The sequence below is a fragment of the Eleginops maclovinus genome, chromosome 3 (assembly GCF_036324505.1).
Source record: "Eleginops maclovinus isolate JMC-PN-2008 ecotype Puerto Natales chromosome 3, JC_Emac_rtc_rv5, whole genome shotgun sequence".
Lineage (NCBI taxonomy): Eukaryota > Metazoa > Chordata > Actinopteri > Perciformes > Eleginopidae > Eleginops > Eleginops maclovinus.
Window position 1 is genome coordinate 3870387 of NC_086351.1, and position 18051 is coordinate 3888437.

General features: G+C 46.5%; 1 protein-coding gene across 2 annotated transcripts in view; it reads left to right on the plus strand.

Moving 5' to 3' along the window:
• The window catches only part of si:ch73-22o12.1 (nectin-2), a 78810-nt gene that overhangs the window by 33820 nt on the left and 26939 nt on the right, over positions 1–18051 (plus strand). The window contains exons 6-7 of one of the 2 annotated variants that reach the window (XM_063878320.1): positions 24–172; positions 8027–12926. In XM_063878320.1, coding sequence (XP_063734390.1) covers positions 24–172; positions 8027–8604 — 727 coding nt within the window. In that variant the 3' untranslated portion in view covers positions 8605–12926. Of the gene's footprint in view, positions 1–23; positions 173–8026; positions 12927–18051 lie in introns of those variants that run through there. The other variant, XM_063878321.1, reaches the window with a different exon arrangement.

The following is an 18051-nucleotide window of genomic DNA, read 5'->3' on the forward strand; positions in this document are numbered from 1 at the left end:
CCCATGTGCTCGTGCCCCTGCAGGATGAAGGGAGAGATGCCGGACACGGTGCAGGTCTCAGAAAATGTGCTGAAGGTGCTGAAGGTGGACGATGCTGTCAACACCACGTTTGTCTGCGAGGTGAAGAACCGCATCGGGGTGGGCAGGGATCAGGTCACCGTCATGGTCAGAGGTGAGTTCAAGGACACAGACTCAAACACATGAACACGGAAAAAAGTCTAATTACATTACATACACTCCTCATTTAGACATAAACTTTAACCTGCTTGGAGAACAAACGAGAGACGCGTAATAAACGTGTTCTTTTTGTGCACTTCTCTTTATGAATTTGCATTAGACTCCTGTCATCACAAATCCACCCGTTTGCCGCTCCTAAGTAGGTTAAAGCCGAGACAAAGTGTATTGCGCACACGTTGCATTAATGTCCCAACACACAGATGAATTGGACTCAATAAACTCGTCAGTAAAGCAGTGAACATTTCAGGAATGAAATGAAAAACACATTTGTGACTCACTCGGGCCTCGTTCATCATCTAAAGCATCCCCCGGCTTGTATATAAAAACATTTATATCGTCTGAACTGATGAACTAGAGCCGAGCACACGTTCATCACACATGCTACATGCTTCCTGGTGTTCTCTCATGTTTTCCCCAAGGACACACACCTTGTTCTGCCTCACATGAACACACACACGCTGAGTCTTGGGTGTGTAGTGTAGGGCTAGAGGGTCCAGCTGCTGTGTGTGTGTGTGTGTGTGTGTGTGTGTGTGTGTGTGTGTGTGTGTGTGTGTGTGTGTGTGTGTGTGTGTGTGTGTGTGTGTGTGTGTGTGTGTGTGTGTGTGTGTGTGTGTGTGTGTGTGTGTGTGTGTGTGTGTGTGTGTGTGTGTGTGTGTGTGTGTGTGTGTGTGTGTGTGTGTGTGTGTGTGTGTGTGTGTGTGTGTGTGTGTGTGTGTGTGTGTGTGTGTGTGTGTGTGAATATGTATGTCATGCCTTTCGCTGCTTTTGGGTTCTCCCTCTCAACTTCCCCCCTCTCTTTATCTCCGCTCCCTATTAAGAATGCATGTCACTTTTCTATGTCTCTTTGCACGCACTCGATAACACCGCATTATCAAAGTTCCTCTGCCTCGGCAGTACCCAAGGTCTGCCGATCCGCTTTGTACTTCAGATGGCATTTACAGAGCTGTTTTTTTTTCTACAAGGTTTTTTAGCACGAGATGGTATTTCAACATTTTATTCTAGTTCTCTGAAATGAGAGAGCAGTTCACCCCCTAAAGTCACCATCACAAAAGCCACCGAGTGGCCTTTCAGCGGTACTCTCTGCCATCGCTGATGAAAGGAGAGACCAAAGCAAAGAAAATGAGCAACGTTCATTCAGATTCAGAGACTTGAAGAAAAGGCTGCAATTAGAAAAAGTGATGAATGTAACTCAATGTGACTCTGTTGACTTTGAAATAAATCTGTGTTTCAGTGCTGCTTTGGGTCTAGCTGAGACTTGCACTGTCTTGGGGTGTGTGTGTGTGTGTGTGTGTGTGTGTGTGTGTGTGTGTGTGTGTTTGCTGGTTTATATTTGTAATGCATTCAGGTGTGCTGTGTAGCTTGCTGAACCACCTCAGGTCTCCGAGTTAAACCATCATGATGAAAAACAGTCGATTTCTGCAGCCCCCTCTGTTCCAAAATCGTTTTAGCAGCACCCCTCACTCCCCGACTTTCACCTCATACAAAATGCATCCCACTCCACTCCTGGGCCTGCACTTAACCGGAAGTTATTTTCTGCTGACACGGGGGCAAACCCTGCCCATAATGGGGGGGTAAAAGTGCATTTTTCTGGTGCCTTTAGTTTAAGAGCAACCCAGCACTGCTTCATGCCCTCATTTTATCTCCTGGTTTTCCTGCTCACTCTCCTTTTTTTCCACTTTTTAAACATTTTATCTCCCCCCCCATCTTTCTTCAAGTCCCTTGGCTCGTTAGGGCGCCACAGCATGCGTCACCACCACTCGTCCTCTGGGGCCATTCTGTACCACGGCACAGGAGCGTAACCGGCTTCTGTTGCACAAAAGGATGTCACCGTCTCCTGCCGTGTATTACAAGCAACACGCAGGGACGATACAGCGATCCAGGGAGCAGAGGGAGGAAGATGGAGGCTGCTGCTTTTAGACTTTAAGAAGCCAGAGAACGTGCACCGGGATAAATCAGTGCCAGCATGCATCCCCACACTGAGAGAGCATTGGGGATAGAGGGCGAGGGGGAGAGAGCGTGTGCTGACGGCATTTAAAACTCCCAAGGGAATCTTGTGCCACTGCATCCCATCTCCACCGCTATTGGCCTCCTCTATCTCTCAGCATAGCGTGCGTCTGTCTGTCTGCAAGCCTCTCAGAGCGGATCAGTCACCCTTTGCTGCTTCAGCTCCTCACTACCTCTCTCCCTCTCCCTCTCCCTCTGCCTTTTTATCCTCCATTTCAACGCCTGTTCTTCATCTCCCTTTCCTCTCATCCCCTCTCCTTCATGTTCTGGTTTCTCTGGTCTCTTCCAGTGTTCAACTGCCTACAGTTCCCGTGTCCTATCATCTCCCTCCTCCATCTCCTTCTTGTTCTCTTGCGGCCGGACCACCTCCTCCCTGCTTCCCACTCCTCTCTTACTCACCGACGGAGGAGGAGGAAGAGGAGGAGGATAAGACAAGAGCTAAAACTCGCTGGCAGTCGAGAGGTGACTGAGGCATTCGGCAAAGTGTCAGAGTGAAGGAGGGTTCGTAGAAGGCACGGAGAGGGCGAGAAGTGCTCTGAAAGAGATTGCGTTTCTATCAGAGGGAGTGAAATGTAAGAGTGGATGATAGTGGAATGGGAGCGGGTGAGAGATGTGGAATGACTCCAGATGGGAGACCTGTGGAGCCTAATGTGAATGCGTGTAGACAAACAGGGCTAAGAGGGGCCGACAGGCGTGAAATGGCCAGCACCTGCTACATTGCTGGTGCTCCTCTCCTCTCTACCCCACAGCTGCATGACACACACACACACACACACACACACACACACACACACACACACACACACACACACACACACATACACACACACACACACATATAATACTGTGTGTGTGTTTGCCCGTGTCCTCGGCCCTCAATCTCGTCCTGTGCTCCCGGAGGCTCAGAGAGGGATGGATGTCCTCTCCTCTCCTTGCCTCTCATCTTCGATCCTGCTGCTTACTCACACACACCGAAGCATCCCCCCCCCTCCTTTTCTTTCGATTTATCTCTCCCTCGCTATCTCTTTCGCTGCAGTTTGCTCTTTTCATTGCATCTCTCATCCTCTCAGTTAGCATATGCTCCCTCCTCATCCTCCTTATCTCTCTCAGGTTGTCTTTCAGCCTCCGCAAGTCTGGCGCTACTCTCGGCTCAGAGACTCCTGCCCCACAGCATTTTCTCCCTCTCTTCCTCTCGTGCCCTGCTATCTCTCCCTCTCTTTCTTTAAGCTTAACTCCTAAATACCAGTAGCTCTTCTTTAATCACAGCTTAGTAGTCTCCATCCTTCCATCCATCCCTTTTTCCCTCTCTTGGGGGGTTCTTGTGTGGCTAACCCAGATTTCCAACACCCCCCCCCCCTCCCATCGTTCCTTGCAGGGGTGGATCAGCTGAACCTCCTAAAGTAAAAATGTCCCCAATTCAACCTCCTAACACATCGTCTGAGGGTCTCCTAAGGATTTCCTCTCAACTCGGTGCATTCTCTCCCGACACATCTGAGGAGGCGGTTCAGCAGCATGTGGCTCGACATTTTCCATCCACTGGGTCTGGGTGTGTGTGTCTGTCAATGTGTGTCTCCGGCCATGCGAAAACATCCAGAGAACAGGTCTGATGGAGCCAAGTCTCCCTGCAGCCTGTTACTGGCCCCCTGCCCACTCCTCATTAACACACACACACACACACACACACACACACACACACACACACACACACACACACACACACACACACACACACACACACACACACACACACACACACACAGAACCAGAGCTGCATTCAATAAGTTAACATGCTGACAGACAGTACTACTAAGCTATGCTCTAGGTATAGCCCAGCCCAGTGTCAGCCCACTGATGACCAAGATGGTTTGTGTGTGTGTGTGTGTGTGTGTGTGTGTGTGTGACTTTGCGTGTTTTTGGGGAGGCTGCAGCAGAGTTACTTCCGCTCCATCTCTCTCATTACTTGCGGTCACTTGGAGCTCACGGTCTTGCTGGACATGACTTCATCGGACGCATGCTTCCACAGTATGGTGTGTGTGTGTGTGTGTTTGTGTGTGTGTGTGTGTGTTTTGGGGAAGGGTGGGGTCCTGTAGTTCTGCATGTTTGTTTTTCCGTTCCTTACTCCCCTTGTTGTACACACAGCATGCATATTGCAGTTCTTTTCTGCCGGCTCATCCAACAGCATGTGTTTGTAAGATGTCCTCTCCTCACCCGCTGAAATGTACTCCACTGGTGCGGCGTTAGTGGGCCTGTACTGGGAGCACTGGGTCGCTCCTTCTTACATCTATCTCTTGAATCTTTAAGTGTTGTCTGCAGATTAAGGTTGGAATAAAACATGAATTATCACCCACAAAAGGATTTACCAGCGTGGACTTTGAGAGAGTGGCATTAAAAATAATAGGATGAGAGGAATTTAGGCAGAATTTAAATTTCATTGCAATTCCCTTTGGTGTGACGCCGAGCCCCAAGTTTTGCACCGAGCGTTTCTACGTCTCATGTGCCAGAGCTCCCTGGAGCCCGAGGTGATAATGCATTTCTTGTGTTCCTGTTAGAAGTGGACACTGAGGGCTAGCTCTCACTCTTGTGTGTGTGAACTGCGATGTTTAGCACTGCTCAAGGGGTGGGGTGGGGGATCGGAGTGTGATGGTTTACTTGGGGAGGCTGGTTGGAGAAATTGAAAGAAAGGAAGGGAAAACATACCCACATTAAATGATAAAATGTCTTCCCTTGGCCGAGAGGGAAGCGCAGAGGAGAAGGTAACATGTGACTGAAATGCAAAGGCAGAGTGGAGAGATGGCAGGGAAATGGACTCAGAAGAGACGGAAAGAGCGTGTGCAGGAGACAGCTGGTGAAGTGGAGCCAGAGATGGAGAGAGGGCTAGAGGAGCAGAGGCAGATATGAAGAGCACAGGTGTAGTCGTCAGTACACCAGCGTTTTCTCTTTTGCAGGAATCTGTGTTACAAGAGTAATTCTGTCAGCTCTCTGTACACTTAACAAGAGGGGTTGGCGTTCGATGGATTTCAAATGGGAATGACAATAAGAATCGGGCTGATTCGCTCCTCTCAAATTTAAGGCAGGGATTTCCACGGCGGCTTCTGCTGGTTAATCCTCTGCAGCAGCTGCTCACAGTGTTGAGTAGAAAGCAGATGACACGACGTTCAGCCTACCCAACGATCCTTCATCACTTTCAACCAGGGATTGAAATTAAAAATGCATTATTAAAAAATGCATTTTATTGTGCTCTGGCTCATGCACGCGAAACCTGAAGGAAGCAGACGCACTTAGACTTGATGGATGATAAGCAGGCTTTATTACAACAGATAATATTTATTGTGCCTTCTTCAGAGATTAAAGGAGTAACATGAGAGCTATGTTGTTATTACGTCCTGGAGATCCACATGATCTAAACAGAAGAACAAAAAAATAAACAAATCCATGTTCTCCTACTAAATGCATCAAGAGCTCCGAATGTGAATGCTCTGTAAAAGTCTTGTATACTTTCAGGCATGAATATTTCCTTCTACTATGCTCTTTCTTCGCTCTGAAGGGAGGCCTGTTGTTGTGTTGGCATTAATCCTGAGCCAGTTATCCTTATACTGCTCCTGCCTCCTGCTTCCTATAGAAGTTGTAATCACTCTTACATGTGTGACTGTAAAATAATAATGTCCGTCGGAGAACATTTCTATCCAAAGTGCTTCAGAGGTTGGAGCTGACCCTTAACTCGGGCGTTGTTAGTGCCATACTCCATGCCCACTGAGTTATAGATGATGACCACATTGGGGGGGAAACGGTCATGGGGTCTGCGGGGAGTTGTCGTTCTCACAGGAAGCACTTAGAGCCCTGAACTCGTGGCTCCCGAAGAGCCCGTGCAGAGCTTTAACACTGATAGTTTTCTGAGAGGCGTTAATGACCTGCACTAGACCCTTAGCTCCACTCACTCCAACACGCCGATTGCACCAAGTAATGAAAGCTGGCAATGACTTATTTTCAGGTTTGCGTCGTTTCGATCAGATATTTCTGGATCTTATTTTTTTACTGTTTTCCTTTGTGTTGTTTGGGATATATGGCTGCAGATGTAACCTATGCAATAGGTAATAATAGGTTGATTTATGTATAAATAGAAGAAATCCTCTTCCAGAAAAACATGTTTATATATCCCAAAGTAAGGAATTTTTTGTATTAGTGGTATTTAGGAATCTTTTGCTTTTGATTCTCAATCCTCAGTGACTTCCAATAACACAAATTATTTTGAAAAATCCTGTTGGATGTATAAAACAGATCAGCTTGGACTATATACCTTTTTATTCTTCATAAATGTGCATAACAAACGGTATATTTTACACAATTGAACACTGTAAGACTTCTGTTTTGTGTACGTTTTCATCAAGTCACACAATAATCCTTGCCACAACTTTGGCTTTACAGGATAAGTGTGTATCAGAAGGTACCCAAGTTCTTTTCCGATTAAAATAACGTTTTAAATGTAGATTTTTGGAAGTTGAATGCACCCTCTTGCTCCACACCTAGTTGTATCGCTGCTGTAACTTAGGTGTGTTATTGCCACAGTACATCTAAAAAAACTCCTTAATGTTAAGTGGGGTCTTTCTGTTCTGCAAAAAGCAGCTGTACATTCCTGCTGTTCAAATACTGCTTTGAAATAATGTAGTAATATCAGTGCCGAGGGATGCAGAGGGAGTGTGAGTTCAGATACGAAGCACTATGAGGCTGACGAGTCATATGGGACGTCTTCACAACCCCCGATTTAGACGCCACCACCCCTCCCTGGAGTGTTTATCCACAAACAGAAAAACAGTGTACTGGATGGTGGAGCCCTACTTTTACTAATAAGCCAGTGTACCCTTCTAAGAAACCATTTGCTTGGTTCAAAACTAACTTTAAAAGGCGTCTTTTCACCTGTATGTTTGTGCAACATGGCAGTCGTGACTAAAACAAAAGTGCTGGAGTACAAATAACGGACATGATCGAGCGGTGGCTTTTTTTTTTTTTGCGGAAAGAGGTGGAAGTCCTTCCCTCTGCTCAATGCTTCCAGGATGAGTTGTCACTCCGCCTGTCACTTTGTCACTCCTCCTCCTCCTCCTCCTCCTCCTCCTCCTCCTCCTCCTCCTCCTCCTCATCTAATTTCCAACCTCCTCTCCTGCATCCATCATCATCCTCCTCCACTGCATGGCCTCCACTGGTTCTGTGCCTACAAACGCTCCTTCACAAAGTGTGTGTGTGGCTTGCATTTCCCTCCCTCCCTTCCTCACCCGCCTCCCCCCCTTTGCCTTGCCTTGTGATTTGTGGTGAGCCTTGGAAAGACCCTGGTCGATGAAGGGCAACACGGAGGGGAAACGTGGTTGTGACGTGGCTGTGGGAATGGGGACAGGAGCAGCTCTGAGGGAGAGGAGGAAATGTCAGTGTAGCAAGAGACTCAGCGCGCACACACACACACACACACACACACACACACACACACACACACACACACACACACACACACACCCACACCCACACCCACACCCAGACACTCTTCTGACTGTACTGACACCTCGGTACTCTTACACACTTCACTGAATACAGTTCAGAGGAGCACCACTGACATCACCCAGGCGCCTACCTGTCTCGTTTTTCCTCGACATTACCCTTTCTTCCTTCTCCTCTTTATGCTGAATCTATTTCCCCTCCTGCCCTCTTTCACACACTGTTCTATTTTTTTCCAATTCTCAACCATATTTCCTTTCTTCCTTTTTTTCCTCTCCCCCCCCCCCGCCTGTCCTCCCTCCTGCAGAGCCCTCAGTGAACCCATCCAATGCCGGCGTGGTGGCGGGAGCTGTGATTGGCTCCCTGCTGGCCCTCCTTTTGGTCGCCGCTCTCATCGCCGTGCTCGTCACCCGTAGCCGCCGGCAGCAGCAGGGTTACCGCGCCAACGGCGGCAGTGACATGAAGACGCGCATATTCGGCGGAGGTAAGAAGGCCAGCAAGAACGGCACAGGCGGAGGCGCCGGGAGCGGTGTCGGCGTCGGAGGCGGAAACAACAACGGGCCGATCTATGGCTACGATCAGGGCTCCTCCCACCCGGGCCTCGGAGAGAAAAACAACCACCACCAGCCACTCACCATGGGGGGCCTCGCCACTACACCCACCGCCCAAGACATCCTGCTGAGCAACGAGCTCGATGACGCGGAGAGGAGGAAGTTTGACGAGCTGGAGGAGGATGAGAGGTATGACCAATTCACCGGAGGCGACCCCATCCTGCAGCTCCGCCCGCCACACGACCAGGGCGACATAATCGGAGGCTACCTGGATGACGACATGGAGTCCCAGCGGGATGGCTCCGTCATCTCACGGACTGCTGTTTACGTATAGAGGAGGAGGAGAGGAAAGGAAAGGAGGAGAAGAAGAAAAAACAAGGAGGGATGAAGGATGCCTCCCGAGGATTTGTGTGGCTCCAGGGTCTCGGCCCTGTTCGGATGGAGAAGAGAAAATGATACCACTTTTTATTTTTTGAGAATTGATATTAAACATAGCCTATTATTAATCACAGTGCTGCCCCAGAATGGAGGATGTGGAGGAGGCATATTCTGGTCCCTAAGACCTGAAAATCAAACCACTGCTTCTGCTCATGCTATCGCTATCACTGGGACCTTGACATACTCTTGACAGACAGACTAAAAGAGAAAAACTATGTGGTGTGGGAGTAGGATAATGGCATCCTGATACAAGCTCGGCTGAAGCAGAAGAAACTCTCTTGCAAATTCAATCTTATCTTCACCCAAACTGTAGAAGTGGTTGTTAGTTAAACATACACGCCTGCTTTTCTCCCGTGGTGAAGCTTTCTGTTTTGGTAATGCATTGTGCTGTGACAGCTGGTGGACAGTGTGTATCTATGGATGGGTTGGGAGAGGAACATGTAAAGGAACACATACAGTATCCACTAGGTGATTTAGCTAAGAAAACAAAGTATTTGCTGCTGGCTAGCTTTCATTTCCGCTCTCTCTGCCTTCCTCTCAAACTGCTCCGCAAGCTATCGATAACTTGCTTGATTTTACAAAACACTAATAAACAATCTCATTGTGCTGCACAGTAACAACAGCATCTGACTCTAACGAAGAAAGTTTGCTGAGCGTTTGAGTTTCTAACAAGGTACACGCATGCAAACTTTTGTACTGTGCCCGGAGAAACGAGACGGTAAACAAGAGATGAGGGAATGAGGTGTAGCCGATCTGACAGGGTCAAAGGATGGGGAGAGGGATGCAGGAGGCAGGAGAGGAGCACGTCTCTTCCTTTCTCTTCCTCCTCATCCTCGTCTCCTCAGAGCGCTCCTGACAGGAGGAGCTTGATTGGTAATGAGCCGTGAAGTCACTCGCTTAGCCGGCAACAACAGATTGCCACCACTTATCTTTTATGACGTGACGATTCCTCCCCCCCCACCTCTATCTCTCTGATCATTCCTCCGTCTCTCTCTTCACATCCCTCTCTGCCAGTGTTTACGGGGAGTTTATGATTTATCCAGTAACGTCGAGGTCAGGGCCACAGAGAGCAGCCGAATATTTTACTACTCCTGATGTGTCAAATGCCCCACTTACTCTATTCCAGCCGGCCTGCCCCGACGGCCCAGGACTGACTGATCCACCTGGAGTGGCCATGTTCGCTCCAGTGCCTCTTCCCATATTTTGTAAATGGCCTGTTGTAACGAAACCCCACCCGCAAAATACAACCACGTGAGGTTTGATAGATTTTCAATAAGATCACATAACATTACTTTCCATTAAGGGCCGTTGTTAAATGTAGAAAATTGATCGGCGGACATAAAAGTATTCATCAACGGCGAACCTTTGGGAGTCATATTGACTAACAGGCATCCAGCAGTGAAGTGGCCCTTTACGATGTGGCTTCAGGGCTGATTGTCTCCTGACTGTTAATTTATCCTTCCAACGAGCCACCGGAGGCCCGCCCGGGAAAATATTACTCTGCGGCTTCCACACGCTGCTGTCTTGGAGTCGCGGAGCGTTTACATCCCGCCTGCGTCACTGTGTCTATGTAGCCACGGGATGACTGTGATGGACAATCCTTGAGAGAAGCCCTGCTGTAGCTCCTCTAATCGGGCTTTTCCTGGCCGTTCTAATCAAATCCCTCGTGACCCACTGGGAATCTGATGAGGGCAGCTCTCAGTGAGTGTACTGCCCTCTCGTAAGGCCCGCCAAAGATCTGGGTTGCTGCTTGCTGCAGGTCATGAGGTCGAATGCGGAGCAACCCGATGCCAAGAGCGAGGATGACTTTGCCTGACTGCATTTCCTATCGCAGCAGTTTATAACCTCGAGCTATAGAGGTGGGAAACACTTGCATACAGTACATGCATCCTTCTAGGGCCAGACAGTCCTAGTTTTCCTTTGTGAAGGCTGTTGACCTTCAAAGAGGCAGAGAGAGGCGGAGAAGCGGCTTTTAGTGTTCGAACACGGTCTAGCATATTGTAAGCCAGGGTGTTCAATAAGATTATCGTCTGATGGCCTTAGCTTATATATAAACGCAGCTCCAGTCAACCCGCGGAGCAGTGCATTTACTGGACCCAACTGGTTTGTCACAACCACTCAATAAGAATAAAAAAAACAATGTATTACTTATTTTTACACCTGTGTGTGTCACCGCTACAAAGAGAAATATCAGTGTAATGCTTTTGGGTTTGGGGTCAAAAATAGCGATAAGGGACAAAACTGTTGTATGTACATTTAGGTGTGAGGTATCTGTGAACTATATATGTAAGCATCTTTATTTTTCTTGTGAAAATGTGGATATTTATAACAATGTAAATATCAGATCGATGGAGCCAGTGGTGTGGAATAAAGAAGGCGTTCTGGGTCGGCTAAACCTAAAGGTCAAATGTCTCGGAGGGCAGTCAGAATGTAATTTTTAATCTTAATGAAAACTCAGCGGTTTGGGTGTTCAAACATACTGACCCGACTGAGCTGAGTTTGCCTAAAGCCTCAGAGTTGATTTGTATCGGTGGGAAAATTATATAATTGTATAATTTTTTTGAGAAAGTTAGCATTGCCTGCAATTCCACAAAATAAGCACACCGTGTTTTTTTGCACAATTGGCTTCTCCTTGACAGACACCCTGCACAATGCAAAAATACCCACAATACTTATAATTTATCAGGTAGACCGTAACCACAGAAGCAGGTGGTGGTGCGTGTGTGTTGACTCAGCTGTGTGTGTGTGTGTGTGTATTCAGTAGTGTGTATTTCCGTGATGCTCGGAGGCTTTGGGACATCTCTCACTGCCATTGGGGCTGTAACCTGAGTAGCCTCTATTTATGTCACCGTGGAAAACTGGCAAACTGAAGATATTATTGTGCATTTTCCAAAACGCACTCGCTTGTACACACACATACTGTACATATACAGAATGCAGAGAAACATTCGCCCACACACAAACACCCCTCAGTCACTCTCATTATGCTCACTCCCACAGCCAAACTGTGCCGAAGACACCTCATACCTGACAACTTCGCCATCTCCTGACATAAGCCCACACAAATGCGCTCACATAGCAGCACACACCCGCACACACACTTCTTCTTTCTCCACTTCTTGCTCAGTGGCTCCGTCAGGACATATACTGTGTCCTGTTACGGTGAAAAGAGCCGCAGCATGATGTCTCCCCCGCTCCACCGCTTTCTATTCTTCAAGCCCTGACTCCGAAACGAGCACGTTAAACACACACACACATTCAGGGAGACACACCTTTCACCCGGTGTTCGAGAAACTGGCTTTAAGGAGACCGTTTGTCCATTCCACTTCGGGGAATATAGCTTTCATAAAAATGCCACTGTGCTGACCCGCTCCACCTCCCGTCTCCCTTTGAATGCTTTTAGAGCCGCAACTTCCTACTCGCCTCCAAAATGTTGTTTTTCCGACTTTTCTCACTTCAGCAACCTCCACCACCGCCTCCATAAACACACACACAAACATACACCGTTGCCACCCACCTCAGCATCCACGTTAAAGGCTTGTCGGACAAAATGCTTTTAGAGGAATCCACGATCCTCGCCCGGGTCTAGCACAAGGTTAGGTAGTCAAAACACCCAATATTTATCTTCTTTTTTAGCCCAGAAAACCGCATACTGTTGATATCTCTTCGGCTCCAAACATTTGATGACTAATCAAAGCCTTAAGATCTCCCATCTCACTTGCAAAAAAGAAGGAATGAAAAAGAGAAAACTTCCCTGTGTACATAGTATAAATATATAAATATGTAGCAGAGAAAAGATATTACTAATTTATGGTGTCACGTTTGTGTATTTCTCAGTGACAGCAAGCATGAAGGATTTATTTTCTCCTATTACAGTTTCCTCTCTTTTCTGTTATTTTGCAGTGCTTTATAATTTATGTTTTCTGAGTGCTTTATTCTTGACTGCTGCGCGGTGATTGCTGCCAAACCTGGCAAATGTGCTTCTAAATGAACTGTACACACAACAAACCAGTCGTACCCCCAAAATGTGCTTTTTATTATGGACTGCTACGTGTAATCGTTGTTATTTTTCATTTTTTGTATTACTTTTTTTATTTCAAATTTTATTTTGAGAAAAAAGTAACTAAGAAATTAGAATTGTTGTCACCATTTTGTCATGTCTTTCTATATTTTTTCGTATTTGGTTGCTATTAAAAAGTTCTTGATTTTTGAAATGTGGCTGCCCGTTGTATCTGCCTCTCCTTTCCTTCCCTTCTTTAACACCTCAGGTTAGTTTGGGTGATGGAGCAGCCAGATGGATTAGAATTGGCAGTAATTGATTCTCACTGATTAGATTTATAGATTAATTGATCGGGAAATGAAGTGGCCTCTGTCTCTTGTCAGCCATCTCTCACACTTCAGATACCCCCCCACCCTCTGTGTGTTTGTTTTTTCCACTCTCATTTCCTGGTCTGGCTGTTTGTCTCATTCCAGTTTTGATAAATCTGTGCTCGTGTCAACAGAGGTGTGATAACAGGCTCATGGGAAATAGCACAAGCCATTTTGTGTTAAACTATTGTCCTGTACTCGGGCTTCACCTCCTCCCAGTCTCTCTGATTCACACATGTTTCTCTGGTTGACTGAATTTAAGTTGCTGCCTTGGTAACAGGTATGTAAGAGAGTGCTTCAGCGGTTCAAATGGTTTTCCCTTGAACATGGAAGAGTGGTGGTTTGAAGCGAGCATGCACTCTCTTATTTTTAGACCTATATGTATAATCATTATATTCAGCCGTACAGGATTCCACTCTCACACACAGAGGGTGAGGAATGTGGTGCCGTAGCCCCAGTAGTTATCCTGCAGGGAGGCAGTTTGTGTTTTCAGTTGGGGAATGTGCAGGCCAAGCTGAAACTCTGTGAATGGAGTGCCTCTCAAAGGCTGCATTGTTTGAACTCTGACTAAACCAAGTCACATTTTAACAGAAGGGCATGTAGCGGGTCTGTCCGTGTTTGTACATGTTTATGTATGAATGTCCTGGCATGGGAGAGAATGTGTGTCCTCATGCGTGAGTGTATGTGCACCTGCCTTATTTGGTTTTTCATACAAGCACCCCCTCTGTGCTGCCGCTAAAACGATACAATAAAGTTGTGCTGTTAACGTCCCCATGTCTGTGGCAGTTGGTTTATGTCGATTATGGCAGCGCGCCCTCAATGTTTGCCCGGTGCTTTGATGCCGTCATGTATCTCTGTCATCCTGGCTCCTTGTCACACTTCATTTTTGTTGTAGGCTTCTTCTGTCAATGCACAGCTATTTACTGCGAGTCCAGCCCACCATCTGGCCTCTCTAATTGCTTTGGATTTCAGGCTGGCGAGATAGAGAGCACTTACACACACACGCACACATGCACACACACACACTAGGTTTTTCTAGCTGAATGTGAAAGCCTCAAGCACAGCAGAAAGACTTTTAAGCTGCAGCTAGTAATGAAAGGCAGTGCAACACTTACATTTTGGTCTCGGTTTGTCGCCAAAAAAAAAGTGTGCACCTCATTTGGAAGCGGTGACCCCGCACCGCAGAACCTGTCCTATTTGAGCTCCTAGCAAATAACCTGGATCTGAAGCCAAAGCGACAGCAGCTACGCCAAGTTCCACCACCGTGTTCAACATTAGCTTTCAGTGATGAGACACGGTGCCGTGCCCCGGGGCAATACAGGCTAGCTGGTAGTGGCCCTGTTTATACCTGTGTGTGTGTGTGTGTGTGTGTGTGTGTGTGTGTGTGTGTGTGTGTGTGTGTGTGTGTGTGTGTGTGTGTGTGTGTGTTGTGTAAAGGACAGAGAATGAGTGTGTTGTTTGGTCATACAGCGTGATAAACAAGTATGTTCATGTTGTTTTGTGTTTCCATGCCTGTTGTGCAACTCAGATTCTGACAGCATGTTTGTGTGGGTAAGTGTTTATGAACTAAGTGTTATCAGTTTGGTGTGTGTGTGTGTGTGTGTGTGTGTGTGTGTGTGTGTGTGTGTGTGTGTGTGTGTGTGTGTGTGTGTGTGTGTGTGTGTGTGTGTGTGTGTTTACTGTTTCACACATGCATGTTCATACGTGGTTGTATATTTAACTTCCAAGTTCTGGCAGCTACAGCCGCAGTGTTGATTAAACATCTGATGGTGTGTGTATGTGTGTATGGATGGATGGATTAGCACAAGACACACTTTAGGCTCTCTCTGCTGATAACTGCTCACACAAGGCTCCTCATTTAACCTCTCATCCTCCGGCTCCAGACCTAACTAATAAATCCCAGAGAGGGTGATGAATTGCCTGGACTGTTGAATGGATGTCTGAGTGATGGATGGGGTGACCTGGCCCTTCACAGGGATTAAAGTGAGCGTCTGCCTCTGACCTCAATTATTAAAGTAGACTCCTGCATATTTTTCTTGGCTTTAAAGTTACTAGCCTTTCTTGATTTCTGCCTGTGGTGAATCATCAAATCTCCAGCTGTGTGTGTGTTGTTACTGGAGTATTTCTTTCGAACAGGGTAACTTTTAACAGGCTGCTCTTTTAACTGACACTGGTGTGTTTCTCATTATTTTTTATTCCAGCACATTGGATCTGACTCATAGCGCAGTTTTGTGCACACTCCTTCAGTTTAAGGACAATGACCCTAAGCATGCAGAGGAGGTAATTAAGGAGATTTACGGTCAAACTGTGGAATGTTCTTCTCTGGCCAAGTCAATCTTCTGACCTCAGACCCGGCATGTGTTTCATTTTCTCTGCATTTTGCTCTGGAACAGGCCTTGCAGCTCATCACAAGGAGAGATAACATGTGTCTGGTACATTTCTTCTCAAATTGCTTTCTTTTGGTGTTCTATAACGAGTCTAATGCTGTGTTCGAAATTACATGAAAGGACTACGAACTATAATGTAGTGCATTTCAGCAATATGTGGGTTTTGGTTTTGAAAAGCAAGTATTTGTACTACATTTGCAAAACATCTGAGCATGCTGCATTAGCTTTCACATACTCTATACCGCCCAAAATGCACTGCAGCTCTGGAGACTTTTTAATGGCAGACATCCAGACGAAATGTGGAAATTATTGGCCGTTGGATGTAATAATTACACATAATGGTGATAGAGGTTCAAGTAGAATGAAGAGGGGGACAAAGAAGAGGCTCATACTGTATATATAGTGTAGAAATCATGTGTAACACAAGATAATTGAATATTATATTCTACTGCAAATATTAAATTGGTGGGATTTACACAGTCCAGTGTCCACTTCAGTGTGAATAGCCTCCGGTATTTGCGTAATTAATTGTTAATTTAGCAAACAAAATGTGACATATAGTTAATTGAGTTTGCAGTATGCAAGTGTGCCGTATTTCACTAAGAGATTTCAAACACAGCCCAAGAGTCTAAAGCCATGCAAACCATGCTCCTCTGTGGGAAGCTAAATGCTAATGTCAACATGCTAACATGCTCACAGTGACAATGCTAACATGTTAGTTCTAGCAGGAGAACGTTTACTATGGTCTTAGTTTGTTTATGCAAACATCAAAGTCAGTGTGACTCATTCCCAGGGGCACATGTCTGCACAGGATTTCAGAGCACTCCCTCCAGTAGGCTATAGTTGAAATAATATTTCAGTTCAAAGCGGTGGATCCACCAGCATGGCTAGAAATCCTCACAGTAGCAGCATCGTACTGTACCTGATGTTTATGTGAACACACACAAATAAAGACGTCACTACCTAATAGTCATTGTACAAAGTCTCAACAAGAACATGTTGACACTGCTAATCATTTACAGTCTAAAGTCCTAACACTTTCTGACTGCTGTATACCACACACACACACACACACACACACACACACACACACACACACACACACACACACACTTTCGTATCCCCCGCTGATATCGCTCACGACTGTCTTGTCAAGAAATTGAAATCGGTATTTTATTTTAAGAAAATGTGTGTGGAGTTTTTCATTTCACACTGTCTAAGCCAGTTTGTGACAAATTGGAGCCAATTTGGTTTCTGACTGTGGTTGTTTGTGAAAGTTGGATTAGGTAATTTTGCGTGGCACAGGTTATATATAGTGCTGGGATTTGTGTGTTTTTGTGTGGGGCTCTTATGAAGCCCGCTCTAATCTGCTGTCTTCTTAGTTTGATTCCTTAAGTCGTTCTTCCTTTTCGGGTGGATGCCGGCAGGCAGAAACATCACGTAACTACCACTCATCCACTTTTTGCTCAGGAAACAGGCACTACAGCGCTGATGGAAATAATAGTCCTTCCACACCTTTAATACGTACTCAAATATAGTGTCAAATAGTGGTTAGAAGGTTTGATTGACAACATCATTTCAACGAAAGTGTCCCAAGGACGTTCCTGTCAGAGTAATGAACTCATTATTTTGAACAAGAGAGTGCTTTTCAAAAAGTACCACAGTGGTAAATGCATTCCTTCGATCGTATAGAGTTCCGTTACCGTGTGGAGCAAGGTGAAAGCAAAGTGCAGAGGAAGTTACATTTGTAAATAATCACAGGAAATTGGAAAACGTATCATTCCTTTTTTTCAAGCGGTAAATGCATACATCGGATCATCTGACTTCTGGTCATGCAGTTTTTTTTCCCCCGATGTGTGTCTGACACACACACACACACACACACACACACACACACACACACACACACTTTTATAAATACACACCGAGGCAGACAGACAGGGGGAAGTGGATTCTCCTGTTTCCCCTTTGATGCCCCCGGGCGTTTACGCTTCCTGTCCCGCGCTGATAGGCTGAAGGTGTGTGTGTGTGTGTGTGTGTGTGTGTGTGTGTGTGTGTGTGTGTGTGTGTGTGTGTGTGTGTGTGTGTGTGTGTGTGTGTGTGTGTGTGTGTGTGTGTGTGTGTGTGTGTGTGTGTGTGTGTGTGTGTGTGTGTGTGTGTGTGTGTGTGTGTGTGTGTGTGTGTGTGTGTGTGTGTGTGTGTGTGTGTGTGTGTGTGTGTGTGTGTGTGTGTGTGTGTGTGTGTGTGTGGTTGCAATGCATTGTTGGCCGGATGAGGCACGTCTCCCCCGGGGTGGCACATGCTCAGCCGACTGCTGGGAGGGCAGAGAAGGGCAGGGAGCGAGGGAGACAAGCAGTATGGTTGGAGGGCAACGAGGGGGAGTTGGTGGGAGGAGAGAGAAGGGGATGGTGGGTGAGATTTGAGGCCTTGTGTGTTGGCAAAAGCAACAGAGAGATAGCCGGCATATGAATTTAACAGTGACTAATGCATGATTGAATAAAAGGGGCAAAGAGAAGAAAGGAGAAGAGGAGGAGTCTTGGAGGACTCAGAGTGAAAGGGCAGAAATCAGGAGAAAGGGAGGAGACGCC